Source organism: Drosophila nasuta, chromosome 3 (genome assembly GCF_023558535.2).
Source record: "Drosophila nasuta strain 15112-1781.00 chromosome 3, ASM2355853v1, whole genome shotgun sequence".
NCBI classification, from domain to species: domain Eukaryota; kingdom Metazoa; phylum Arthropoda; class Insecta; order Diptera; family Drosophilidae; genus Drosophila; species Drosophila nasuta.
Window position 1 is genome coordinate 9,820,169 of NC_083457.1, and position 27,897 is coordinate 9,848,065.

At 39.6% G+C, this 27,897-nt stretch overlaps 4 protein-coding genes across 4 annotated transcripts in view; 2 read left to right on the top strand and 2 right to left on the bottom strand.

Annotated features, from left to right (window-relative positions):
- Positions 1-27,897, top strand: part of LOC132790993 (uncharacterized) — a 91,368-nt gene that overhangs the window by 32,660 nt on the left and 30,811 nt on the right. The window lies entirely within an intron of this gene.
- On the top strand, positions 17,977-19,115 carry LOC132792676 (peritrophin-44). The gene has a single exon (XM_060802125.1). The coding sequence runs from the start codon at positions 18,003-18,005 to the stop codon at positions 18,960-18,962; it is 960 nt and encodes a 319-aa protein (XP_060658108.1). The 5' UTR covers positions 17,977-18,002; the 3' UTR covers positions 18,963-19,115.
- On the bottom strand, positions 22,976-25,234 carry LOC132791401 (pinin). Its single transcript, XM_060800294.1, has 5 exons — positions 25,041-25,234; positions 24,545-24,987; positions 23,793-24,487; positions 23,230-23,735; positions 22,976-23,163 (listed from the first exon to the last, which is right to left on the bottom strand). Exons 1-5 carry the CDS (start codon positions 25,108-25,110, stop codon positions 23,036-23,038), a joined length of 1,842 nt encoding a protein of 613 aa, XP_060656277.1. The 5' UTR covers positions 25,111-25,234; the 3' UTR covers positions 22,976-23,035.
- LOC132792641 (uncharacterized) lies at positions 25,751-27,497 on the bottom strand. The gene is made up of 3 exons (XM_060802077.1): positions 26,747-27,497; positions 26,352-26,687; positions 25,751-26,296 (listed from the first exon to the last, which is right to left on the bottom strand). The coding sequence occupies exons 1-3, from the start codon at positions 27,195-27,197 to the stop codon at positions 26,043-26,045; spliced, it is 1,041 nt and encodes a 346-aa protein (XP_060658060.1). The 5' UTR covers positions 27,198-27,497; the 3' UTR covers positions 25,751-26,042.

Consider the following 27,897-nt stretch of genomic DNA (forward strand, 5'->3'; position numbering starts at 1 on the left):
GTGCTGACCTGTCACTTCCGGTCAAATGGCTCTGAATGGAAAGTCCACACAAGCAGAAATCTGGCTGAACTCGGGGAGAAGAGAAGAGAATGGATGGGAATGGATGTGGGGGTCAGCATAATTCAACACGTATGCAATCTGTGAAAATTTGCAAGCGTCGGTGAATGAGCATGAAATTAATCAAATTAGTCACTGGCATTGAATTTCCTCGAATTCAACAAGCCCACGTCACATATTATTCATAGCCCGAGCCATAAATTCATATTTACCCTAGCTCCGTGCATATGGCATTAGTGCAGTGGGAAATGGAGCCAGGGAAAATGTGCACACAAATTCGTAATGAATGTGAATTCAAAATGTAAATCATTTTAATGCTTCCAGAGTATTAAGGTGAATTTAAAACTAATTAGATTATATTCGATTGAGATACGGAGAAAAATTGTAAATGAAGATGTATTGTTTGACATAATCAAATTAGTTTCTGCTCTACACAGCAAAGACAAGAGATCGAGAGTCCGACACTCTTAGCTGTATCCTTGCCATTCCCTTTTACTTTCGCTGTCGAAACAAAATGAACTCATTTGTTTTAATTTAATCTTATTACGCAAAGATTTATTGCCTCTCGCATGAGATGGCAACCCTTTTATGTACTAGACAGCACAACACAGAGCCTTTTAAAGCTGACCCAAACCCTACTTCCTTCCTTCCTTTCTTGACCCATAGACGTGGAAAAGTGCGAATTTTGCAAAGCCCTCGAAAGTTGATTATGATTGATTGAGTACGATTCAAATTCTGTCTGTCATTGTGCGGAAATTGATTTTTACAAGTGCTCAAACTGCACTCGTACATTTGACAGCCAAATAAACGAGTAATTGACAGTTAAACACAGTCGCCTCACGGACATCGCGCATACGCCATGTTGACTGTATTTAAAGAGCAGCTGATAAATGAGCCGACCAACCAAATTTTGTTGGCAAACTACAATACTTATTGAAGTGATTAACTGGATAGCATCACAGAGAATTAAACACTCACACACACTCAGCTTTGGCATGAAATAAAAGCGAGTTTAATGTGGCCCCAGATAATTGCACAAACTAGTGGCCAAACATATTATAAAGGCAACCCAATTAAAAATAATAAAACATTAATGTTTTTGCTGCGGCATAAAAACATCGTAAAACTTCTTGCAGTGAGAATATTAAACTGCGATTCAACTTGTAACATAAAAGATGTCTTAAAACACAAGCAACTTAGAGTGAGACTAATGCTAAATTTGCTTTTGACATACTTCGTTCATACCCGATTTAGCATGATGCCTAGGGTATATTTAAACTAGACGACCACAAGCATCCAAATGGAATTTCAAATGATATTTCCATTGGGTGGCTGGCGCTTGATATGTCCATTTATTAGGATTTTGATGAGATGGCTTAGCTACAGATGCCATGCGATGCGATGCGTATGTGTCTAGGCTTTGTTGTCTGTGTATGTGTGTGTGGGTGTGGCAACAACGTGCAGATTGGGCTAACATACAAATGAGTTAATCACATACGAGTAAGCTCCGCTCAGCCACAGTATTGTATTGCATTTTGCCAATTTGCGACACTTGTGCGACACTTGACTATTTAGTTCTCTCTGATCGCATTGACTGAAGCTTCGATTTTGAAATGTATATTAGAAGGCATAAACTATTGATAGAATAGCGAGAAAACAGATGAATAGCAGTTTGATTAGAAGTAATTTTTAAAGCAAAATCAGATGGATTTCCGTAATTTCGGTTTACTTTATGAGCCATTGCACTGCACTGCAGGATAATTTATGTGCAGCTATCCAAACTCATTTGGGCCGCAACTGAGCAAATATGCTAACCACTCATGTTCCGCCTAGTCGTCTCCTGTCTTAATTTGCATATCTGGCTCTTGGTTCATGGCGAATTACGTTTGCCACTAACCCAATCATCGTTGCAGTTGCAGTTGTGGCAATGTGATGTTGCTGTTTGTGTTTAGATTGGCCTCGCCTTCGCGTATCCTTCGTCCTTTGCACCTCGTTTGCGTCTACGTTAGCGCCTGCGTCTTCGTCTGCATCTGCAAACGCGTCACCTTCATTCCCGTCGCCATAGTAATGAAGTTATTATGTTGACACTTTGGCTGCCTTTCATTCACCGCACCGCCATGCGTCGTGGATCTTTGTAGTTTACATTTGACATTTGACATTATGCAAAGGCCGCCTTTAAATGGCAGTAAAAGGGGCAACTATCTACCTACTATCTAGTTGTTCCCTTCTAACGCATGGCTTTTATTTTGATTTTGTAATTAAACCCCTCTCTTTCTCTCCCTTTGCCCATTCACCGAGTTGTTGCTCTTTTCTCTTGACATTTGCATCACAAGCACTGCGTACACAGAACAAACAAGAGGTAAACACACAAACACACACATCTAGTACACATACCCGCACATACACACACACACACACCTACGCAGCTGCATCTGTAAACAGTCATATTTATTAAAAGCGTTCGTCCTGCGGTTGCCATTCCACAGCAGCTTTCGTTTGGCATCTCTCACGTTGCACGTCACACGTCTCACGTTGCCCATTGCCGTCGTTGTCGTCAGTGCTCTTCAGTCGCCGTTTCCTCCTCTCATCATCGTCGACAAGCTTTTCATTTCAGTCTTAATTCCTTTTGAATAATATCTACCACTTAAACTTACAAACATCAAGACCACACTGAGAGTAGAACACATTCATACCCGCACACAAGCATAGTCACATACAAACACACACACAAACACACACAGTCAGTATGTGCACACACTTGACGCAGTCAGTTGAACTTATCGTCAAGTCAAACGTTTAGTTCATGGAAGTAACGATTAAGAGGGATTCATTTGAAGCTTATTTCTTATTCATTAAATTGCAGTATCTAGAGCTAAAAAGCACATTAAAGAAACAAGAGTGTGGATTAGGTTTAAATAGCTTAACTTACAATTATTATTATAAAGTGCTTCTCTTCTACTAACTAAATAAATAAACTAAAATAACATAGTTCTGATTCCATTGCACAATTTATATTAATATTAGTATTTAACTTGACACTATTTCTATATATTTCTACCTTTAATCTAAATTTAATTCCCGAAATCCATTCCCTAATAAATAGTGTATTGAATGCTTCAAATGGGATTTTCTCAGCTTAAACTAAAATTGTAATGAACAATTTTTACATTTCATTGCATAGTTTAGCAAAATATGTTTTCGGTAGCATAAAATAAATATTTAAGCTGCTCATGCTGCACCAGCGCGTAGCTTAAAAAATAAGTAATGCAGTTAAAAATTGTTTTTCATATGCATAGTTACAACATTTGCATATATGTACCGCCTAGCTGAATCAACGAATATTTACGCCAAATTTGACGCCCCTTTTGCCAACGTCAATGCGATATACACACATACATACGTACATACATATATATCTATATATGTATTTGCTTGTGTGTGTACTTAAATGTGTGCATAAATATTTTAATATGCCTATTTTGTTGTGTTCGTCGGTGTGTGTTTTGTAGCTGAATGTGTTTTCATCTAGGAACGCGGTGTGCTTCTCTTTGTCCTTTGTTGGGATATTTCTCAATCATTGACGAAACCAGTTGCCGCTCTTCCAAACACTGACACAGTCGCCACATGCTGCGATTTATTTTTATTAAAAACAAGGCACCCCACCGCTTGTTATTACAAGTCTTCATCGCTACCCTTTCTCGCTTTGCTACCATATTCATTCCCATTCGTAAAGCATATCTCCATTTCACCATTTTCTTGTTGTTGTTGTTGCCGTTGCTCAGTGATATTGTTGTTTTTGTCATTATGTTTTCGGGGGGCCCAGTGTCAGATACAGAGCCTAAGTGAGGGTAAACTCTGACTCTAACTCTGAGCTCTGCCCCTGGAGGCATATGTATAGCATGTATTAATTATGGTTGTCACAGCAACAGAATTGTGAAAACATCTTTGCTGAGTGGGACAATATCTTATGGACAGCATCTGGGCCACACACACACATACACACACATATGTAGAGTACGTTATATATGTTACAATTTAGGCTTGAATAACAGTAAGCATTAAAGGAATTGTATTTGCAAGTTACTGCAATGCTCTAAGAACGTCATTGCTCAATTGTCGAATGGTTTGACAGACTATTAAGTGTAGAGTAAACATAATTGAGTGGTTCAGTTTGAATATGTAATTAATATAATAGGGCAAAATAGTATACGTAGCTTGAACTATTATAGAATTCCTAACAACTATGTTGGAAATTATACGATATATGTATAAATTCGGTAGCCAAATTAAATTTAGCAAACTCATTATATCTTTGTGCCTCCAGGAAATGTATGTAGCAGACGGAAGAAGACATCTCCGACCCTATAAAGTATATCTATTCTTGATCAGGGTCAACAGCAGAAATGATATAGCCATGTCTGTCTGTCTGTCTTTCCGTATGAACACCCAGATCGGACTATAAGAGATAGAGATATTTTTTTCAACAGCACTTGTTATGTTTGCAGGCAGACAAGTTTCATTTCAATTTTTGCTACCCCGAAAATCGACAAAAAAATAATAAAAAAAAACTTGCGCAATTTTGAAGGTTGATTTTTAGTGCAACTTATTACAGTTTTTATGATTTCTGGAAATTTAATTGCGATCAAACAAAAATAAAGTTATTAAAGAAATACTTTTGTATGGGAAAAACGCCTACTCACTTCGGATGTTAGTTGCTTTGGCTAATAATTTGGTATATTTTGCACTGTATGGTATATCTTGAATGTAGTACTATATCAATATACCAAATATAGCTTTTTCAAGTCTATAATATTTTAGTGGTATATTAATTTGGTATATTTTAAAATTAATATCGTACTGTTTTATTCACAATGGGTACCGGGTATCTCACAGTCGAGCACACTTGACTTATCTTATTCTTATTTTCTTATTTTTCGTTAGTTAAGAGTGCTTAAAATTATCTCCTTGAAAATCAACAAAAAACGCGAAAAGACGAAAACTATTGCTGCGAAACTGAACTACTTCGAATTTCAAATTAGAGAGATATTCGAATTGTATAAAATGGTCTTCTCTCTTTGCTTTTATTACGCAATCAGACTTGTTATGCAAGCAGATTTTCTTTTAAAACATCTATTTCAATCAATGTCCAGACAGAATAAAACTTTTGTTAAGTCCCTAGATTTGTTTTTGTTTAAATTTCAATTTAAATTTGAATTGAACAAAAGTCAGACGGAATTTATGTGTGTTCTTTGTCATTACTAAAACCGCAGAATAGTGTGGCTTAGAGAGAGAATTTGAGTATTTGAGCCAGAGTCAGTGTAGCCAAAAATGAGAATTTGAATTTCAATTAGTTTCCATTTGTGTGGAAGTCATTTGAATTCGGCTCCGCTGAATTGAATCTGCTTCTGCCTCAAATACAGCCCTGGCTTACGGCATTTGTCGGGCATTCGACCATGGTTGGCCTCACGTGGTGTTGATGTCAGCCAATTAAAGCGTATAATTAAGTGTGTGCCGGGTAAAAGAAGTTCGTCAAGAGGGCAGCACGTCATCAGTCAGTTTTGTTTGTTGCTGTTGGTGGGCGTGAAGAGCCACGTGGAACTCAATGGGGCGCCTCCTTTCGAGAAGGGTCCGACTGTGGTACCGACAACCACACAGCAACCGAGAAGGCGCCATCAATTTAAATGCAAAAAGGCTTTTGAGCCAAAAGCGAAGGTCCCGCCGCGCCAAGCAGTCGAACAGTCGAGCAGTGGAGCACCGGTCAAATGTGTCGAGGCGGCAGTTTCACTAATTAAGCAGCGTGGACGAGCAGCAAATCGCCTTACATAGGATGTTGGCGCCGCATTTCGACCCTGGCTTCAGGCAATGGATGGCAATGGCGATGGCGATGGCGATGGCCACCGCAGCCGCAGTCGCAGTCAAGTCACCCATGATGACGATGACTTACCCGGAGGCTGGTAGCTGGGCTGAGAATGAAGCGTGCAGCCTGCAAAACAATGCTAAGCGGCTCAGGGCTGGATTTGGCGCCCCGTAGAGTATGCTACGTTAATTTTACGAGACGCGTAGCAAGTGAATTAAATGAGCTCGACTCTGAACTCCGTTTTTTTTCCTTCTTTTTTTGGAACAAAGACTTTCGACCCCTACTTGAACCGTGCGCAATGCCAGCGTCAGCTCGTGGAGTTTTGTAATTAAAATGACGAGGATTACATTAGCACGTCGGATAGCAACTGGTGGCCAGTGGTTAATTAAAACAAGGTGCGCCACACGTTGCTCAAATATTTGGGATGCGTTTAAACTGGCCACAGCCTCTGTGTGGCTATCCGGCTGCTACTGATGATACAAGAGAGACGTCTGGCATCGACAGCACTTGAGCAGTTGGTCACATGAAGCGACTTACCTGACCGACATAAGCAACCATGCGACTCAGCTGTGCGAGGTTTGATTCAACCAATCGTTGGAAATACGAACTTTAAGATGTTTGCTATACGAGTACATTCTGCACTTAATAAATTAATACTATTCACTTTATAAGTTATTTAATGAAAGAAGAGTATATTTAATTCAATAAGTAATTCAAATAAATTTATTATTGAAACAGATAGTTATACAAAATTTATGTATAATATTATACCAGACAAGCAAAATAATTAATTAAAAACTTTGATTACATCATTCCGATACATCATTAATCGATATTTATATACGCAATACAAATCATTTTGACTTTTGCAATGCAATTTCACTTAAGTCATACTGAAATGTCCAACATTAATAATATTTATTATTTAAATTACTTAATACAAATAGTGTTGTTGGTCATCAGAAATTTAATAAGATGGTCTAAATTTGTTCGAAGTACATATTAGAAATAAATAATATGAATTTTAAAACAGAAAAGTAGAAGAAAATCTGTTTAGAGTAAATTTTTCAAATTTGAATAAGTTTCTTAAAATGTATTTAATACAAAAAGCCATCATCAATTTAGTGAGTTATTCAAAATCTGTTCAGAGTGCACTCTTGCATTTAAACATCTTTTATTTTCATTAAAAATTTATTATAATGATTTTACAAATAATGAATGACTAAAAAAACAGCCCTCGCATCACGGTCTGAAAGCAAAACATTGTTTGAGCGCATTTGCAAGTAGATGCCATATAAGTACTCGTATGTGCTTGGGATTGGTATGATTTCCGACTTATGCACTTAAGAATACAGGAGCAGAGGAGTATGCACATATCATGTCCTCATTCTTTCTGACACATTTCTGCGTAATGTTGAAGTTATTAAAGTTCCGAGCACTGTGCATCTCTGCAACTGTGTAGCTGTCTGGCAATAGATAAAGGTGTCAAAGTCCACAACATGAGATGGCCTGGAATATCTTGTCTAGAGTAGACTCAGCATATTTCTGTCGCTGGCAATTTAATCAAAAATTTTCTTCTATTTGATTATACTTATTTTTTTTTTTGCTGAAGTGTTATTTATTATACATTTTTCATATAGGATGTTGCCTGTGGCAACTTTTCTTTTCCTAAACATACAAAAGCCTAAAGTATGTATTAAAATCAAGATCAAGTGCTACTCGTAGCTGTAATAAATCAAGTTATCGTGACTCATCAGACAAACAAAATCCGTTTCCATAATTTGCCATCCGCATGAAAATGATATTCAGAGACATGAAAACAATCGAATTAAACTGGTTCAAGCGTTTTCGGTAGACCACGCAAATTGCTTTGTAAACACTCAACACTCGACTCTCTACAGACGACTGTAGGCTGTAGACAGTCGGCAGTCAGCAGTCGACACTAGAGGCAGAGGCAAGTGGCAAATTGCGCATACGCAGAGACAGAGATATAAAAAATTAAGCTTAATGTGAGGAAAGCGCTTTATAAATACTTTGGCAACTGACAAAAGTGACTTCAACTTTAACGCTGTTATTCAATTTGAGTTCTCTGATTCTGATTGCTGAGATATGGCTTGTTGAGCTCTCAAGTGTCAGTAAGTTTGTTTTTAAATCATCAACAAATAGGACGTTCTACTTAAGCGAAATTTATGTGCAAGCAATTTAAATTTGAGTATCGCACTTATAACAAATGTTAAGTGCAAGCTATTGAAATTCACTCAATTCAGTGTTTGCTCAATTTTTGTCTGAATAAAACAAGCAACAATTTAAAATTGAATATTCAAGCTTGAAAATTTTATGGCATACTTTTTGGCATCGACAGGACATGTCATCGTTTTTGTCACTGCATGTAAATTGCAGAGCTAGTTATCATTGTCGGCAAATCTGCGAATTAATTGCATTGCAAATTGAAATGAATTTCAGTTGAATAATTTTTAATTGTCATCGCTTGTCCGGCGACAAAACTTCTCTGCAATGGCGGATGTCCTCAATGCCATTTATTATCTGATGCGCAATTGGAATTTGGAATTTTGTGTTGTCGTGTCGTGTCGTTTCGTGTCGTGCCGCCTAAACACTGTGTAAACAGAATCTCTGGAATTTCGAAATTAACTGCACAATTCACAGTCGTATTTCCTCTGGCACACAGCATCAACAAAACCAACACCAAAAATACCAAGGATTCGCTGTGCAATTTCCGCAAATTAAAAGATATCACTTACAGCGAAATAATTTCCCAAAACCACAAAAAGCAAGAGAGCGCGCGCTGCAAATTGTTGCGTGTCACGCCCATTCTATTTTGGTGCAATGAAAACGCAATGGGCGGAATTTTATTATTTTCTTTTTTTACTTTTTTTGGAAGCTTGTTGACAGCAAATTGAATTAGAAACGCATTTCCGTGAACAACACGACCGCAAATGCAGAATGAAAAGTGATGGAAGTATGCATGTAATGACGCAGATAGACAGAGCGAGAGAGAAAGAGAGTGAGAAGGAGAAGGAGAAAGAAGTGCCAAAGTTAAGGACAGGCTGACACATGTGCGTTCGTGTTGCATGCAAACGGGCGATAGATGGCGCCTGTGGACAATGACAAACCGCAAAAATTCAATTTAAACTTTATATTTCATTGGCGAACACAAGTTGACCACCAACAACAACAGCCGACCACAAGAAACATGAAAAACAACAACATAAAGAACATCCGACACCAATTGCAAACAGCGAGATGGCAAAAGTTGGAGACACATCGCATGTATATACTATAATTGAAAAATATTGAATGGCCGCCAAGAATACCATAGAAGCTTATTTATTATGCCCGAAGGCAAAGAACGACAACAAGCCTGCTGTGGCTGGCTTTCCTAACTCGGGATAATTTGTGTAACAGCTACTTAGTATTCTTATGGCACATTCGCTTTTGTAATTTGATAGATCTTCATGCAAATGAGCTATCTTTGAAATCTTTAATTTTTGATATAGCAAACAACTTTACCAGCTCCTTAGGGCCGTGACTGTAATAGGATTAATTTTGTACAATTTTTAATATTTCTTACACCGAAAAAAGGAACAGTGTCAAAAATCAAGAACATTAGCTTTAGACACCAGTCTGAAAAGACCAAAAATACGGATTTAGGTTACAAAATTCTTTATGCCATCGAAATTCCTATAAAGTTTCCTATGTATTTCGTAGATGGAGTGATCAACATACAACTGAATAAATTAATAACAAAATAATAATTAAATAGTAAAATAATAAACATTAAAAAAAGGAATTAAATGTTGTAGTATTATTTTGCTAGTATTTTTTAATCTTATAAGAAGATGTTTGGTCTTAAAACTAACAGGTTTTTTTATTATTAATAAAAACTTAGGTCTTCTATCAAATGTTCTTGAAATCAAGATGTTTTGTAAATTTAATATTTTCATATTGTTGGCGCACCAAAATTCCTTGATTTTTGTATTAAAGTTAAAATTCAAGAAATTTAATGTCAATTACAAAATTTATTGGACAATTTTAAAGCGTTTCTTTAGCTCTTTAATGAAAAGTATTCGCTTAAATGCTGGTATTAAAGGATATTAGTATTTCTTGGTACTATATTAATTTGGGAGCCACTTTTTACAACCCCAACACAATGCGCATTCGGTTGTGTGTTAAATGAAAACACAAGATGGCGGCAATAAGGATTTGATTTAGATGACGTGTGGCGCGGATTTGCAACGGATTTTTATGTTTATTCTGAGACTTAAATGAAATCCGTCGAGTAAAAAACAACACAAGCAAGTAAAAAATCAGAAATCCCCAACTGGCAGTCTGAATCTTCTGCACGCATATCCATTCGCACACACACATACACACACACGCTCGCACACACATGGGCAATATTTTAGCATTTGTCATAATTAGAAAGCGTCGGCAGCCCCATGGAAACAGCTGTCGAGGAAGCCGAAAGTACAAACAGCACACACAAAAAAGAAAACATAAGAAGAATGGTCATAAAATAAAAGAAAATACGCGAGTTTCAAATTTTCATCTCTTTGGTGTTGACGTTGACGCCGACAGCGACAGCGAAAGCGGCAGCGACGATAGCGTCCCAGGCGTAGCTGGCGGTGCCACACGAAGCAATTCCCCTCGCCTCGCCTCCGCCTCTGCCACCGCCTCCTCCTCCTCCTCCTCGTGCTCACTTGCTCGACTCGACAATTATTAAAGTCTTACGGGCGGCGGCGCATTTATGACTGCACTTTTCACATCCGTTTCCGCATCCGTCTGTCGACACGCACCTACCATCCACTCACACACATACAGATACACCGACACACACACACATAGACACACGTAAGGCTGCGAGTCGTGTTCATTTGTTGGGCGTGGAGCCAACAGGTCGCGGGCAGCGGCAAAAGCAATTTCACTTTACATTTGTTTTACGACATTTGCTCCCCATACATATGCGCCGTTTGTTGGTCGTTGGACAGGCAAAGGGGGGCGTATTCGGGATGGGGGCGTGGCATATATGCGACAACGTGTTTCGCCATAGCTGCGTTTTTGTGGCTCCTCCTCGTCCTGTGATAAGTATTTATTATTATGCTTTTTAATGGTAGAGCGCTTTGCTTCTGTGCTTTTACCCAAATGAGTTTCCCTCATTAGAGGCCCACTTTGCCAGCCATTCTCCTGTCATTTCGTGGCTGCTGCTCTCTTTTTCTCCTCCTCTCTGCTGTTGTTGTCGTAATGCATTTTTTAAAAACATATTAAGGCGGGCAACAAAGGCGTACTCTTGGGCCCAATACACAGGTATGCAGATACCCTTCAAATATGTATTAAGAAAGCGAAATGAACAACTCTTGAAAATTGCTCAATTACTACAAATTAAATAGGGGGAAGTTCTGAAATTCTAATACCGCAAATTGATCCCCCGTCAAAACTGGCAACAACTTTTCAGCTGTTAGGGTATGCTAGCATTACTTAAAATGCAATCATAAATGCGAGAATAAGTACAGCTAATTCTTTTCTTTCTTTAATTTTGGGAAGAGCACGCGCTCTCTTCTCATGCTTTAATCACTGTCATCAAAAGCAAGTTTCAAAACGAGCCAATAAAACGAGTGCTCAACGTTATTCTTGCCTGAATAGCTAATTACCCATCGAGGCATTCTGCGCTTCGCTTATCTTGGAGCTGGAAAAAATTGCCATTGTCTTTTGCCAAAAGTTTCGCGATTGCATTTTACTGCCGCTCGAATAAAATATTATCTTTTCGCAGAGTCGTAATAAACACTCGCTTCAAGGAGTCAATATTATAACATATTTTTATTTTTTATTTTTTTTCTTCGCTCATTTCTTCATTTCAAGCGAGGCATAATGCGCTATAATTGAATACCTGGTATTGACAGTGCCTCACCTGGCAAGCTGCCTTTTGATGTCCTTGTGATTAAATGCCAACATATCGCCTTGCCTCGCCCATTCCAACGCCCACATACAAGCGCATTTCCCAATGGGCTTCCTCTGACTGTTCGACAGCAATATTAATTAACATTTCGTGGCAATATGCGATATTAATATGAAAAATATATATAATATAGTAGGTGCAGGATGTGGCTGGGAAGCTTTTAAAGTAATTAATGTTGATACAAAAGGAGCAAAAACAGTTTGCACCCTGACGCAACGACAGCTGAGCAACAAATGAGCTGATGCTGTTGAACCCTGGCACAATGAATAATTTATGGCCACACTCAAAATGAACTAACTACAGAACTACACAACTATAACTACAACTATAGCTAGAGAAGCCGCCAATATTGAAAATATGCCATTACAAAATTCATTTAATAACCCCAAAAATGAGAAACTTTTCCAATGGTTGTAACCTCATACGAGAACATTCATTAGGTATTCTGTCAAACACAAGCCGGCGGCCTTCTTTGGCCTTCTTGGGTTTCGACACCAGCAAACTTTTTGGTAATTTCACACCTTGGACACATTTTCGTGAAGTTGATAAATGTGAAAGTGGTTAGAAGTCGAACCTGTTGCTGTTGCTCTAGCTGTATCCATCAAAATTTAATGCAATATTCTTTAAGGGACTTTGACCGTAACCCAAATCAGCCAAGATGGCGCGAAGTTGACTACCCAAAGTTGCATAATTAACAAGAAGTCAACACATGGATTTGGGTCAGGCCAAGCTACAAGCCAAGCAAGCTACTTAGCCTCAGAGCTGCTGCTTCAGATGTACCTAAATCATGGGCTCTCTAAAATTCAGCCATTTGTAGCAAGTTTTTTTGGTTGTCAGTTTTGAATGGCACGTAAACATAATTAGACGCACATTTAAAGGGACATTTAAGGACGACACAGGAGCCGGCAGTCAGGCTGGCAGGCACATTATGCTGCTGCCACTCGACCCCAGGGCCAGTCAGACAGTCTCAGTTGCCCGTTGCCAGTTGCCAGTTGGTTGTGCCTCCCACATCGTACGTGTAGTTGTATTTGCATCCTGGCAAAGTGCTCTGGGTTCCCAACTCGTTGCTGTACACGTGCATGACACTGGCAACTCGTCGAAGGACGACAACTGAAACAACAACATGTAAATACCATTAGGTCTCACTGCCTGCTGCCTGCTTGCTTGGTTACTTGGCCCTGGCTTGACGCGGAGGGCCCACTTAAAAATGTTCTCGACGACTTGACATTGTTTCAAGAGCAAAAATATGGCTTTTTTAGCATTCTGTATACGCGTACAAGTTGTTGCTGCCAGCTAAGATAATGGCCAGAATTGCGAACCGAGCATGCTGACTGACAATGGAAATGGAAATGGCTGACAAAACACGTGGTACGCGTCTGCCACAAAAATAGAGACGAGCCTCAGCCTCAGAAAAGGGGCAATAAAAGTATTTCAAAGTCATTAACACGTAGTTGGAGCTACCACAAATGGAATCGTCCTAGTCGTATTTCAGGCGACAAATGACACAATGTTGAAGTGTTTAGTCAATGTTAGTCTCACTCGTTGCCGCTTGCTGATGGGATTATTAAACTTTACAACACAATTAATTACATTCTTGTTGCTTTTTTCTTGCCTTGTCGACACTCAGCCCCCCACATCCACATCTTTAGTTTGTACTTGAAGTGTGTTTGTTTTGCTTACTTCACAAAATTGCCACATTGTTTATTTTTGGTGAATTTTAATGTGTTGCCACTGCTGCTTCTGCTTCCTAGCGCTCTCAAGTGGCTTGGCAAGTAGTCATCGTGTCTCTCTTAGTTGTGCCTCGAAATAAAAATGCAGCGTTTATGGCTGAAGTTGTGGAGGCTTGCCGCCCTCCCACCATCGCCTTTAATTTTTCCTGCCGAGCGTTTACTTTATTTGCCACTCGCTACAAACTGTTACACACGCACATCTAGATTCACCCCCCACAGCCACAGCCCCAGCTTGACCCCAGCGAGTGCCCATTAACGCTTTTTTATCTGTTCATAAATTTTAATTTTGCCAAAATACTCCAAGTACGTGCCACGCCCGCATGCTACATCCGCCCCCTACTTTTGCCCCGTTTGAAACGAAGCTGCTATAATTTCTTTCGCGCTCCACGCACGCTGGTTTTCGTCTTGCCTCTTGCCTTTCTCCAGCCCTCATCTCCCCCGCTTGTGCAACTCACGTTCTTTGTTGCTTGTTGGCGTTTTCATTTTGGTGAGCAAAAATATGACTTGGTGGCTCCTTTTGCACATTTCTCTTTTCTTTTCTTTCTCTATGGCAACCTTCTTTTTTCCTTTGCTTTTTGGGGTTTTCATACCCGTTAGCTATAGGATAAAAGGGTATTATAACACATTATAACTAAGCATCAACATCAACTAAATGCGGCATGTAAATGTGGATTCATTTTGGTACAGAGTTGTGTTTTGTATTCTCTAAAAAATATGTATCGGATATGTGATAGTCGAGCACACCCAACTGCTGCTTCCTTCTTTGTTTGTTGTTGTTGTTGGTTTTGGGTTTCTGGTTGCCACGTTTCGTTGCTTGGCATTGTCCTTAAGCAGGCCTGCGATGCGCTGGGAGTCGAGGACTCGCAACCTTATTTCGCCAGCGGCAAACATTCTCGCCGCCGCTTGTGGGTTTGTTTATCGTCCTTTGCATCTCATTGAGCCTGCTCCTCGTGTTTATGAACAGTCGTTCCTTTGAGTTGCTTCCGCGATATTCGTCAAGGGCTCCTAAAGAGCTCTTCTTTGGCTGCTTCCCGACTAGCGGCGTGCTGTCCCTATCCTTGTTGTGCCTTCTTTAGCAGAATCTGTTCATGCTCTGTTGTCCTTTTTCTTTTTTTGCTTCGCTCGGCACATTTAACTTTTCATTGCATATTTAACCTAATTAAAATGAGTTATATGAGCCAGGTATCAAACGGCAATGTTAATCCTTGACCTTTGCACTTTTCTGGCCTCTTTTGGGGATTCCTTTAGAAAGAAGACTGCACGTGGCGTCTGCTTTTGCCTAAATTTGTGTACTTTAAATTTCAATTTTTTTCTATATAAGAATTATTTTAAATCAATCGCTCGCCTATCAATTACAAAATCCTAGCAATTAGTTTACGATCTAAACAATACGATATCTTATCTGATGTGTTGTATTCATTTCTTATTTGCAGGTAAGACTTCTGGCATTTGGCTTCTATCTAACATTAAACACAATGGGTGCGCGGAGGGGAGGCAAGGAGAAGAGTAATCTAATGAATTTATGTGAGTCCTTGTACAAAAGCAGAGTGCAAGGTGCAAAACGCACACGAACAATGCAAAAGACTCTAACTGAAAGCACTTAAGCCCATAAAATATTCAAGCCGTGAACATGTGGAAAAAATTACGAAGGCAACCGAGCGGACAGCACAAAAAGCCGGCACGCAAACAAGTACAAGAACAACAAGGCTGTAAGAATGGAATGGAATGGATGAGTGGACAGAACAGACATTACAGAGCGACAGAGATGGAGATGGAAATGGAGACTGAGACGGAGACGGAGGTAGAGGATGGGCCCAGAAAGAGGCGCGCAATTTGCCATGAGAGAGAGAGGAGAAAGGGTCTGTGGAAACCGGTGAAAGGCAGACAGCCACTGATTGAATAGAGAATAAAGGGCAAGTAGTTAGCCGTTGTCGGGTGTTCGAAGAGGGGAGTTGGACAATCAGGGGTATGATGAGCTCCATAAATGTCGTATGGTAAACGGAAACGGAAGCGAATGGCGCCGCTGCTGGGACTCTCGACATTGTGCAGCGGAAGTGGTAAAAGCAAAGGGCCCAAAGTGGGTTCATGCCATTTGCATATGTTCGAAATTGACATCCTTGTTGTTGTTGTTGTATCTGTTTTTCTATGAAACGCACACACAGATAGTCAGACATATGTATATCGTAGAAGTAGTGCTTGCTTAACGAGACTAAAGTCATTGAATGATATATTACAGGCAGTCTACTATGCCATAAAAGTAACATAGAAAAATGGCTTTAAGGATTGTTTTCTCAATCAGTAGCAGTTAACTGCTGGGGCATTATCTTAACTAGATTTTTTCGGGAATGCCTTTGGCAATAATGAAGCGCTTTAGTAAATCTTTTTATAGCCACCTAGCGTCTGTTATTCCATTGTTGAAAGCTGCCAACTTAGTCGTGTTCGTTGCAGTGCGTCAAGGATATTAAACATGTCCTTAAGCATAAAATGTCAATAAATGCAACGAGCCGAAGTTAAGTAGTTTACATTGGATGCACGACAGCGGCAAGGCGCCAGTTCCGCCTCCTGTTTTTTACAATCACCGAGACGTATGCAAAAGAACTCTGTCTCTCGTACAATTTTGCATCAATTTCTTTCTTTATTTTCTTCTCTACTTCTTCTCTATCTTTTAGATAGATTATGTTACTTCCACTACAAGTCGCTTAGTCTGCGTTGCTGTTCCGGCTGTTCAGGTTCTTTAAACAGAAGAGAAGTGTAGATAGAAAAAATGTGAAATCAAGTTAGTTACGTACAACAAGACCCCTTGAGTCTAATAGGCACTTAGAGTATCATCAAAAACTCACAGTTTTTGGTTGAGCTATTCTTGCTTACATATTCATAAATGGCATTTACGAAATACCACTTCGAGTGAATAACAGTTTACTTTGAGCTGCCCTGCGGCATTAAGAAGCTATCAGCTTGAATTTGGTGCTCGCAAAAACAAACAAGCATAAGAGTGTGTATTTTGGCGACGGCAATTAGATTTCGCATATCAATTTAGCTACTATCAAAAACCAATTATTCACTGAATTGCTTCAATAACTCTATTACAGTAAAACGCTAGTTAGTGATTTAAACAGTTAAAATTTTGTACATATTGAAAAATATTTTAAATTCTTACCTCAAACTGACGAACTCAATATTACATTTTTATCATTAACTTCTAAAATATTTATAACTTGTCTTATCAAAAACTGTCAAAAGAAGATTTACAGTTCGTATACTTGATTATTTACAATTACAATATATCTAAATATAGCTAAATATTAATTTTCAACTAAATTTATTTAAATTGAATGGGAAATCTAATTTATTATAATCATTTTTCAAATTAATTTCATTAATATTTTTAAATTACCTTAACAATTTAAAACCAACGTCTCGTATACTTGATATTTGTATGTAGTTCAATTTATGATAAACCAAATATTCTCAGCATAGAAATAAATTAGATACATAATTTCATTTTCTAAAAATTTTTAAATGATCTTGATTTTTCGAAATTCAATTGATAATAAACTCAGTGCAAATGTTTGCAATAAATTTAAGAATTCAATAATATATTTTACATCGACTTCTTACATATTTTTGAATTGCCCGATCTCCCTTGAAAAAAATACCAACAGTTCGTATACTTGATATCGTGCAGTACAATTGTTGAAAAATCCTGTGTTATCAGCATTGATTTTCTAGAATGTTGCAATGAATGTGTGCAATGAATAAAAACATTGTACTAATGCCTTAGTAATTATCAAACTGCCCAACCAAATTTTCCTATGAAAAAAATTAAATAGTTCGTTTAAAATTAAAAGTACTCTATTAGCTTACACAACAATTTGTAAGCAGAGTAGTTACACTATTTATCTAACTTTTTACTTTCTTTGTCTTTATTTTCATAGTCATTTTTAAGTTTCCCTATCAAAGTCTCCCGTGAAAAGTAGACCAACATATCGTATACTTGATTTTCTGTAGTTCAAATAATGATAAACCCAGTGTTATCAGCGTAGATTCTGACTTGCTCTGTATCTATTTACATGTACATTGAATTCGTTTCACATGTTCTTAGAAGTTTTCGGCACTTATCATTGATAGCAAGCCGAACACAGAAAATTACAAGTAATCATTAAGTCGTTGCGTTGCTTTCAGAGCAACAGAAGTTGCGATTGGAATGATTAGTTGCATTGCTGCTGCTGAAAGTGAAAGAAGTCTGTGTACAATGAGAGGTAGAGAAGCAGCATTTGTGATGGACAGCGGCTAGATTAAAGTTCACTTCTCTTCAGTTTCCAATCAGTTTCTGAATGCATTCGTGTGGACTGCGCTGCTGTGGCAATCATCATCGAGTGGCATTTCAATGGAGTTTGTTTGCAATTACTGGCACGGAACGGGCCACATAGGTGACTCCAGTGACTGCCAGGCCTGGGCATATTGCAGCAATAATAAGCTTGTCGGACGTGGCTATTGCCCCAAGGGATATTTCCATGATGCGCCATCGGGAATGTGCGAGCTGGCGAGAGAAGTGCGTTGTGTCCCTCAGGATTGGGAGCGTTGTGCACAGCAAAAGGAAGGCGACTATCTAGCCGAGCCATTTGATTGTCGGAAGTACAAGAAATGCGGCGATGATGAAGTGTACAGCTGTCCAGATGGTTACCTGTTTAGTAACCGCCTACAGACATGTGTGTCCAGTGCAGCCGGATGTCCTCAGAGGAGCATCGATATATGCGCTTTTATGCCGAGCGGCACAACTGTTGGTGATCCCCAGAACTGTGGCCTTTATCTGGAGTGCCTGAATGGAGCGAGTATGCTCAAGGTCTGCACTGCTCAGCGCTACTATAATTACAAGAATGGCATCTGTCAAACGCTGAAGCCCGAGCATTGTGGCGAAGATGGCTTTGAAGTAGTGAAGAAGCAGCCGCCTGCTACAGATGCCAATGTTTGTGCCGAGTTCTATCAATCGGATCGTTCGGGTGACCAATTCATTTCAGATTCCCTAACCTGTCAGGGTTATTACACTTGCAGCTCACAGTATGCCATTGGCAAGTTGCACAGTTGTCCTCTGGGCAAACATTTTCAATGGTGGAGTCAAAAGTGCGTGAACCCCGACACATACAGTTGTCCCTTTGATCGTTGCGCCAATCTGAACTCAACTTTTGTCACTGCCATCAACACTGGCTGCACAGAATATATATTTTGCAAGAACCAGTCTTCCAACAGACTGCTTAAATGCCCTGACGATTATCCGTATTTTGATGAAAAACGCGGCGTTTGTGTTGATAAATATCCCAACTATACTGTTTGTTTTATGAATGATTAATTGACCGACTTTTGCTTTGGATAATTAACTCATTTAGATTTTACTTGAGGGGCCCGTTTAACAGCTGGATATTAAGCATGCTCTTTTGATTGCAATCTGGGAGATATTTATAATTGTAATATTCATTTGTTTTTGTTGTTTTCTGTTTTTTATTTATTTTGTTCTTTGCATCATGCTGTTGAGATAATAAATGGTTCGTGCATCTGTTGTCTATGGAAAAACATAAATATAGGCGGCGCTCAAAAATAAACACACCGAAGCTCTCGCCATTTGTTATAGGACGCAATGCAAACAAGGAACACGAGCGAGAGGCAAAGAAAAATTAGCACAAAAACTCTAGAAGAACGTCGCAGCCAACGCGTAGATAAGATTTATGTGTTGCCAATATTTTCTAGCGTCTTTTTTTTTCTTAGGCAGTCAAATTTCGGTGTAGCATCTGGCACGCAACTGGCACAAGAACAAGATACGCGTATGTGGTTGACTCGAGAGAAACCGAAAAAGCACATGCAGCAGGGGCTTTAACAAAAGTCTCAAGGATTTATAACACTTTAATGTATACGCCGTTGAACCTGTCTATGTGTCAACAATATAAACTGTGGAGGAAGAAAAACTGCGTGTACCCGGCATAACATAAGATGTCGCTGTGGCCTCGAAATCAGAGTGGCTCCGCACGATGAGTCATTGAATTATTATGATTGACTTTTATTACATGGAATCGCAATTTATTTTACTTAACAACAAGCAGTAAAACGAGCCAAACGCGGGCCTGGCCAAGGCGTTGCCGGCAGGCGAGGCGATGTCGAGGCAAAGCAGCAACAAGCGTGGCCGAAAAGCAACCAAAAATTTGAATGAAAAGTTATAAAGAAATTACGTTATTTATCATTCGCAGTGTTGTGCAAGCCCGCGGCCGACGAAACCAAACGGAACCAAGCCCAAACGAAACGAAACCAAACGAAACGAGACGACAGACGCAGACTTTTTGAGACGCGAGAACCGAGTTGCTGCCCCGACGCGGCAGCAACCCAAACCGTTTCCGTTTCCGCTCATTTATTTGCACAACTGTCACACACACAAACACATTACATACTCGTACTCGTGCTCGTCCTCGTAGTCAGTAGGACTGACTCTGTGCGCTCTTTTTGGGCTCTCTGTGGTAGTTTATGCACTGTTAAAAAGTTTTACGTGCTGCCAAGAGAAATTTAAATTTATTGTTTTGCGGTTTTATTGAACGACTCTTCCTCCACTCTCGCTCACTCAGTCTCTCTCTCTTTCTCAAATTAGTTGCTGCTCTCTTCAATCGATGGGCGTTTGATTTACTGGCGATGCGAGATTGAATTGCCTAATTGCTTTAAAATTGGGCGTGGTTACCGCAAGGTGATTTAACGGCTGTCGAAAAGGCAGCAAACTGTTTTGGGATTTCCAATTACACAGTCAGCAGCTTTCCTTACTTGCCGCTGGCTGCTCTGTGCTCCACTGGGAAATTTGAAGCCAGCAACTAATTTATTTATCCAATGTAAATTGCAAATTACTAGTTACATATTTCATAAACATTTTGACATTTGTGATGCCAACTGTCACTTTCAAATGGCAAAATGCTTATGCTGCATAAGTGGCTTTTCTCATTACTTTTGATGTCAGGTCATTTCACATTATGACAGCCCAAAGCACAAGCAAAAAACATTGACATTCACATTAACAGGTTACCTGGCAATAGCAGCTATCTAGGAGAGAAAAACTTCCTCGACATTCAAGGAAATAATTAAAAATGCATTACGGAGAGAGCATCGGCAGATACACGGTGTCAATTGCTGGGCAACCCCAACTGCAAATTTCTACTGTGGCCATTATCCTTGAGGTTCGCAACCTTCTGCGACGTCAGGGCCAATGCCACCAGCGAAGGGCTTACTGTGTCTAATACAAAAACCTGAGCTTAGTATCCTTTAGCCTCGAGGTGGTCTACAGAGCTTTTGTTTTGTCAGTATGGCGAGTGGATTACTCCGCTGCTGCTGATGTTCAGCATTGAGTCGAGACTCTCTGTCTATGCGAAGTTTCCCTTTTCTTTGCAGTCCTTCAATCTAGCTCAGTCTCTAGATGATGCAGTGTTATGCTGCTATTCTGCTTATGGCGTCGCTGTTGACATTTAGTTGACATCGCTAGCGAGTTCCCTTCGGTTTGTGCCTTGCATTTCCGGCAACACGCCATGTAATAGATCATCAGGCATCTTTGTTTGCCCATCACCACGGAGCTTTGCCGGCTGTCACTGCCATCATTGCCTACGCCTTCGCCTTCGCCATCGTCTCCCAACTCCGTTCACGGTCCGCGTTGATTGCTCGTTGTCAGCTGCTGCGCTTTATTACTGCAAGTTAGAACGATAGACGGCTGGTCGCCTGGGTCGGAGCCAGCACCAAAACAGGCGAGGCCAAGCCATCCTTACATCCACTGGTGTAAACAATTTTTGAAAGGTTATTTCTCTTGCAACAGCCGCGGTCCGCACTTTGTTCCGTTTTGCACTTCATTTGGCCGTTAGTTCGTCGTCGTCGTCATCGTCCTTCATCGTGCTGCTTCGTTGTGCTGCTTTGTCCTTCGTTTATATTCTGGGGGCTGCAATAAATATTGTTTACTCTGGGTAACGTCCTTGCTGCATCGTCCGGCACTGCTATTTGTTATGTCATTCCACTAGAGCCGTTGACATTCATCCAGCCGAGAGCGACAGCAGCCAGAAAATATGGCCAGAACATGCTTCGATAAGTATTAAATCGCACAAAGGGGATTGCAACAGAAACAGCAGCAGCAGCACCAGTGACTTATCTTAACTCGTCTCTCGTATTCGTAGTTAACTTGTTATTGTTTCTGCATGAAACTACTAAATGTTGACAAATTGGATTAGGTCGCAATACAGATTGAGATTTCATTTTTCATTCAATCTAGTTTTATGAATAGGATTTGTTTAGAGAATTAAATGAATTTTGTTGCTCTTGCTGATATATAAAAATTGATTAAGGGAAAATTGAATATTATTTATTTATGAATGCGAAATCGACAATTTATACTTGAGTAAATAACGAAGAATTAAGTGAAGTATGAAATGAAAATATGATTGAAATAAAATGCCAGATTTTGTATTTTATTCTTCAGTCAACAATTTGCAAATGTGGTATATATCTTTGATCGAAATAAAATATAAATTTTATTAAATATTTTAAGTCGATCAAATAATATTGTAAGTTTTTTAAGTTTGATTTTTTCGGATTCGAATTTAATTAAAGTAAACAAGTAAGAAAGCTACAGTCGAGTGTACTCGACTGTGAGATACCCGCTACCCAATTTGATTAAAGCCAATATATTTTGCGGTATTGTTCTCAAAATATACCAAATATACTGCAAATATACTAAAAACATACCAAATGGTATATGTGGTATATCGATATAGTACCGCATTCAAAATATACCATGGACGGCTCAATATACCAGATTGTCAGCCAAAGCAACTCAGACCCCTAGTAAGTAGGCGTTTTTTCCCATACAAAAGTATTTATTTAATAACTTCGACAATTTTTATCTGATCGCAACCAAATTTTCAGGAATCATGACTACTATAGTTATGAGATCTAGGTGTTCATACGGACAGACGGACAGACACACTGACGGACAGACACACAGACGGACAGACGGACATGGCTAGATCGTCTCGGCTGTTGACGCTGATCAAGAATATATATAATTTATAGGGTCGGAGATGCCTCCTTCTACCTGTTAATTACATTTCCTGTCGGCACAAAGTTATAATACCCTTCTACCCTATGGGTAGCGAGTATAAAAACGAATACTATATTAATATTCTATGATTAATCCAAAGTAAAATAGGTTTAAAAATTAAAGTCCCAGACCAGCAATTTCTACTTGATCTACTTTATTTGCAAAATTGATGTAATAAAACGAATGTAAGTAAAAGTTATTCCCTTTTGATAATATCTGCTATATATTATATAATATATAAAATTCTGTGGCTTCGAGACTCTTTGTTGAATTTCCACTCTGTAGTTTTTCGCTCATGCTAATATTGCTGATTCGAACTACTTCCTCCTGCCGCCAGGTGGCGGTCTAAACGGTTTTCGACGTGATTTCGAGTCCACAATGAGCACTGATTGTCTCTTGAGGAAGTTACGCGATGGCACCTCATTATCGTCATCTGTTGTCGCCACTACACAAACAATGAAAATAATTTGCGGTTAGCTGATATCGAGCAGCAAGTGTCTTCTCAACTTACCCACTGCTGGCGCCTGTTCTGGCGAGGATGAGGAAGTGCCAGCTGCTCGCTGTGCACGACCAGCGAATAGATTGTAATAGCACATGGGCATCGGCTGTGGTTTTCCACCCTCCACTACCGACGGCGACTTTGGTGGCTCCAGTTGATACGCATCATCCTCGTCCTCTTCCAAGTCCAATTTGGGTATCTCTAGGGGCGGCACATCTTCGGGTTTGCTCAGCTCCTGGCAGCGCTTGATCTTCAGCTTGAGTATCTCAATCAAGTCTTCATCTTGCGCTGTGTGAGCAAGAAAATTGGGCAACTCAGCGACGCTAATGTGCAGCTTACGCTCTTTCATATCAATGTTGCTCTCGTCCACTTCCTGCACCTTGAAGATCATCTCACAGATGCGCTCCTTAATGTACTTAAGTACACCCATTGACTTGTCTGCGGCATCTGTGTCCTTTTTACGCTCCTGCTCCATGACGCCTATATTATTTTTGATCTGTTCGATGACTTCTTGATTGCTGCAAACATGCATTGAAATCTATAATTTAAACTTATACTTTGTTCACCAAACTTACACTTCGCTTTCCTTGACATCCGAGAACTTGGATGCTTCTAGTTCGCTTGTTAATGCCTCTCGCTCTGCCTCCAGATTGGCTTTCTCCGCCTCGGCTGCCTTGCGCAGATATGTGAGACGCGCAGCCGATTCCTTTTGTGCACTGAAACGCTCAAAGACCTCAAAGGGTGAAGTGGCTCCAGAAGCCTCCATCAGCTGCTTGAAGAGGGATTCCATGTCGCTGGTGACGCTTTCCAGCTGCGACACTGGCTCTTCCTCACCGTTCTCTGTCTTAGCAGTGTGTTGATCCCCCGAACTGGAACCCACGCTATCCTGATGCACTAGCGTCTTGGTCTCAGCGAACAGCTTGCGTCCAATGCGCTCCAATTCCAGTTTACGTGCTTCGACCTGCTTGCGAAAGTCGAGCGCTTGACGCTCGCGAGTTTTCTGCGACAGATTCGCTTGCTGCTCTTGACGCTGTAGAATCACCTTGGCGGCATCACGCATTTCGATGGCTTCATTGTGCACCTGCTGTAGTCGCTCGATCTCCGCCTTCTGTTCATTCAAGGATTGCTCTAGCTCGCGCAAACTACGCTCAAATCGCTCAGCATCAGTCATGAGCGATGCCTCAATGGATCTGTATTTCTTGCGTATGTGCTCCGCCTCCATCCACTGCACATTGGTGCGATGTATCTCATTCTCCAGCTGGCAAACGAGCTAAAGAGAATAACTCAATTAGTCGCATTGAAAAACTCGATTATTACTTCAACTCACTTTACGATTTGCATCCTCTTCGAGTGTCTCGGGTGGTTTCTCGCCCAAGTTCTGGTTCTGCGCCTCCTTGTTGGCCAAGAGCTCTCGATACCGTTCAACGAGCCGGCTAAAATGCTGTTGCCGTGCCTTAAACTTATGACGCACCAGATCCGTTTGCTTCCGACTCTCAGTCAACTTGAGATCGGTCAGAAATATTGCGTCTTCAGCATTCTTGGCTCCAATCGGATATGTCGCCTTGCCCACAATAATGGTAGGCGTGGCACCTTGTTTCTTACGTGGCTCAGAACTCGGCTCCTTAATGACCACAGGACGTTGCAAAGGATTACGTAGGCGACTTACCTTCAGAGTCAATTCCTTGATGTCCTTCTTCAAGGTGCCAATTGAGTCGCAATTGATGCGATTCTGCTTTTGCCATTCCGCAGCATTGGCCGTCTTTTGGCCCTCTGAAAAACCATTGTTTTAGTCAACTCTTTTTGTTGAATGAAAGTTATTTTACCTGCTAGCAAAATCCGCTTCTTTATCTCATTTATTTGTCTATTTAATTCGGTTAGTTTATCAGATTCCATTATTGCGTAGCAGTCGCTTTCTTGACTTTGAATTTTTATTAATCTCTGCACATTTGTTAGATCGATATGCTCACCAGTTTGTTGTGGCAACGAGTCGTGAGACCGGCTTCAAATATTTACACATTTTACCTGTGAGAACTGCTTTGTTGTTAGCAACGAGACGAACAGCTGATTTTGCTTAAAAATATTACCCAAGACATAAACCATTATGCTATAAAATCGAATAATATGCATAAAGAATTCGAAATTTATAGAAACTCGAGTCGAGTGTGCTCGACTATGAGCTACCCGCTACCCATTATAAATAAATGCATAGCAGTGCGGTATTATTTTTATAATATACCAAATTAATATACATATGTTTCACAAAAATACTTAAATATTCAAAGGGCTGTATATTAATAGTAGTCGTAAAAGGTATGCGTTTTTTTACCATACAAAAAATATTCTTAAATAGAAATCATATCCTATGGGTAGCGGGATAAAGATATTTTTAATAAAAATATATATATGAATTTTATTTCCTTTATTTTCGATGATTTATAACTCTACTGCAAATGAAGACATTAAACATTATTTACTATTCAAAAATTTATTAAACTATTTTCAAAAAAATATGCGAATCACAAATTTTGAATTTTCTAATTTTTTTTTGCACGTTCTTGAGAAATCAATTTTTTTTATATAACAACCCTTACAAAATTACAGAAATAATAAGTTTTAGAAATAAAATGTCTAAATGAAATATTATTTGTAGTATAAGGAGCCTTAAAATGTGCATAACAATTCAAATACACATTTCTTCATTATCAATTTTTCGTCAGGCCTTATCAGTAATTAGCTAACACTGAATAGTGTGCAATTCAAGATAAATAAAACAAATATATGATGCTCAATGCAAGTCTGAATTGGCTGTGCATTTGCCCACAATATCAATAAATTGGGCTGCCACATTCGAATCTCTGAAGCGACACGCAAAACGTTCCCGCACTCCCCTCCGGACCCTGAGCATAATTGTAGTGCGACCAACGGCAGCTGTTGGTGCTGTTGGTCAAATAATCGATGCTCCACTTGCTGTCCAGCCTCATATGAATGAGCAACTTTTGCGTGCACTTGTCCCACAGTAGCATATAATAGATTTCGTCATCAGATTGTTGCAATTTCCAAATCTCAATCTGTCCTTCACCTAATTAAGCACTTACTTAGTTATGAGTTGGTGATAAATAATATAAATTTCGAACCCTTTTTCTTCCAATCTCTTAAGTTTTCGAAGGTGAAGAGCTTTGTTGGCTTGCGAAATATTTGAACTCCAGTTTCTTGAATTTCAATGGCTCCAACGATGTTGCGAGTATTTTTCTTGGCAATTTTCTTGTTACATTCCAATTTTTCCATCGGGATTGTTGAGCTGCAAGTCTTTTTAACTGAAGCTGATAAAGAATTCTCTTTTATGGTTGAGTTTTTCGCCTCTTCTGATTCATTCTTTATGCTCACATACTGGCAGGCATTAGCAGTTGCAGAAGACAGCATATTTTTGTCTCTTGAGTTATAATAGGAAGCCAAAATAGATGTTTGAATGGCTAGAATAAATATTAAAAATTGAATTAGATATTGAATTTAAATATCCTAAATTTTTTACCCGCTTCAAGCAAATCCTCTTGCATTTCCTTCTTAATCACCATTAAGTAATCCGTTGAAACATTTCTCTTGATAGCATCTTGAGGTCTAAGCTTGACTCCGTTGTGCTTGACATCAGCTACAAGACTATGAGAATTACTTTTCAGGAACTCGCTAAATATTCCCAACTTTGATGCCAAAACTGGTTGAGTTTCGTTTACATTGAAAGCAAGAATTTCACTTGACTCGTCAGTTTTCAGCTGCTCCTCTGGGATGGGTATCAATTGACTTTCCATTTGCATGACATCGACGGGCGGACAAAACTCTTTGATTGATGGCTCCCTTGGATACGAGCTCGTTTCACTTTGAAATGACAAGAGTTCTGAAAAGTCCAACTTCTCTGGCAGTACATTGAGCTTGCTAGCAGGTGCCGCAAAATCATTAAACCGATGCGAGGGCAATGAAAAGTCCATTTCAAATTCGTTTGTGCTCGTTGCATAGTTTGAATTCAAATCCAAACTCGAATTCAAATCGCTTTCCAGCTCAAACGTGGGAATAAAAGAAACGAGACCAAGGTTCAGTCGTGGGTCTTTGGTCTTGACTTCAAACAAGCATTGATTTGGTGCATCTTGATAAAAAAGCTGTGAAGCCACTGCTCTTCAACATTCTGAAGAAGTTAACAATACAAATCGTAAATTTTAAGAGGTAATATTATGTTTATGTTTCTGTTTTTTTCAATAAACAACTGCTTAGATTTGCCAACTCAAAATGACAGATATGAAAGTGTTTTTCATCTGGCACAATCAGAGAATTGATATTTCGTTCACAGAACAACGACTGAAATCTGCTCTCAATTGTTCGCCTTTGTTGTAATCAAGCAAAGCATCTGGTTTCAATCGTCGCACTTTTACTTTCTGTGCCCCCCAAGAAACACACTGTATTTATTGTGGTCCGTGTGGCGGAAACTATTCCGGCGAGCAATGCGGCCACTGCGTCTAATTACAATTTGCTCAATGCTCAACGGAGCGTATACGTAATCATAGGTAGCAAAGCAAGCAACAAGATGGAAACCGTGGCAACTGTGTTGGTCTGAGACTCAAATTACATTGACAACCAAAAGTTTCCGTTTAGCTTTTCAATAGACACACAGACCGCACACAAAAACAAAGCGAG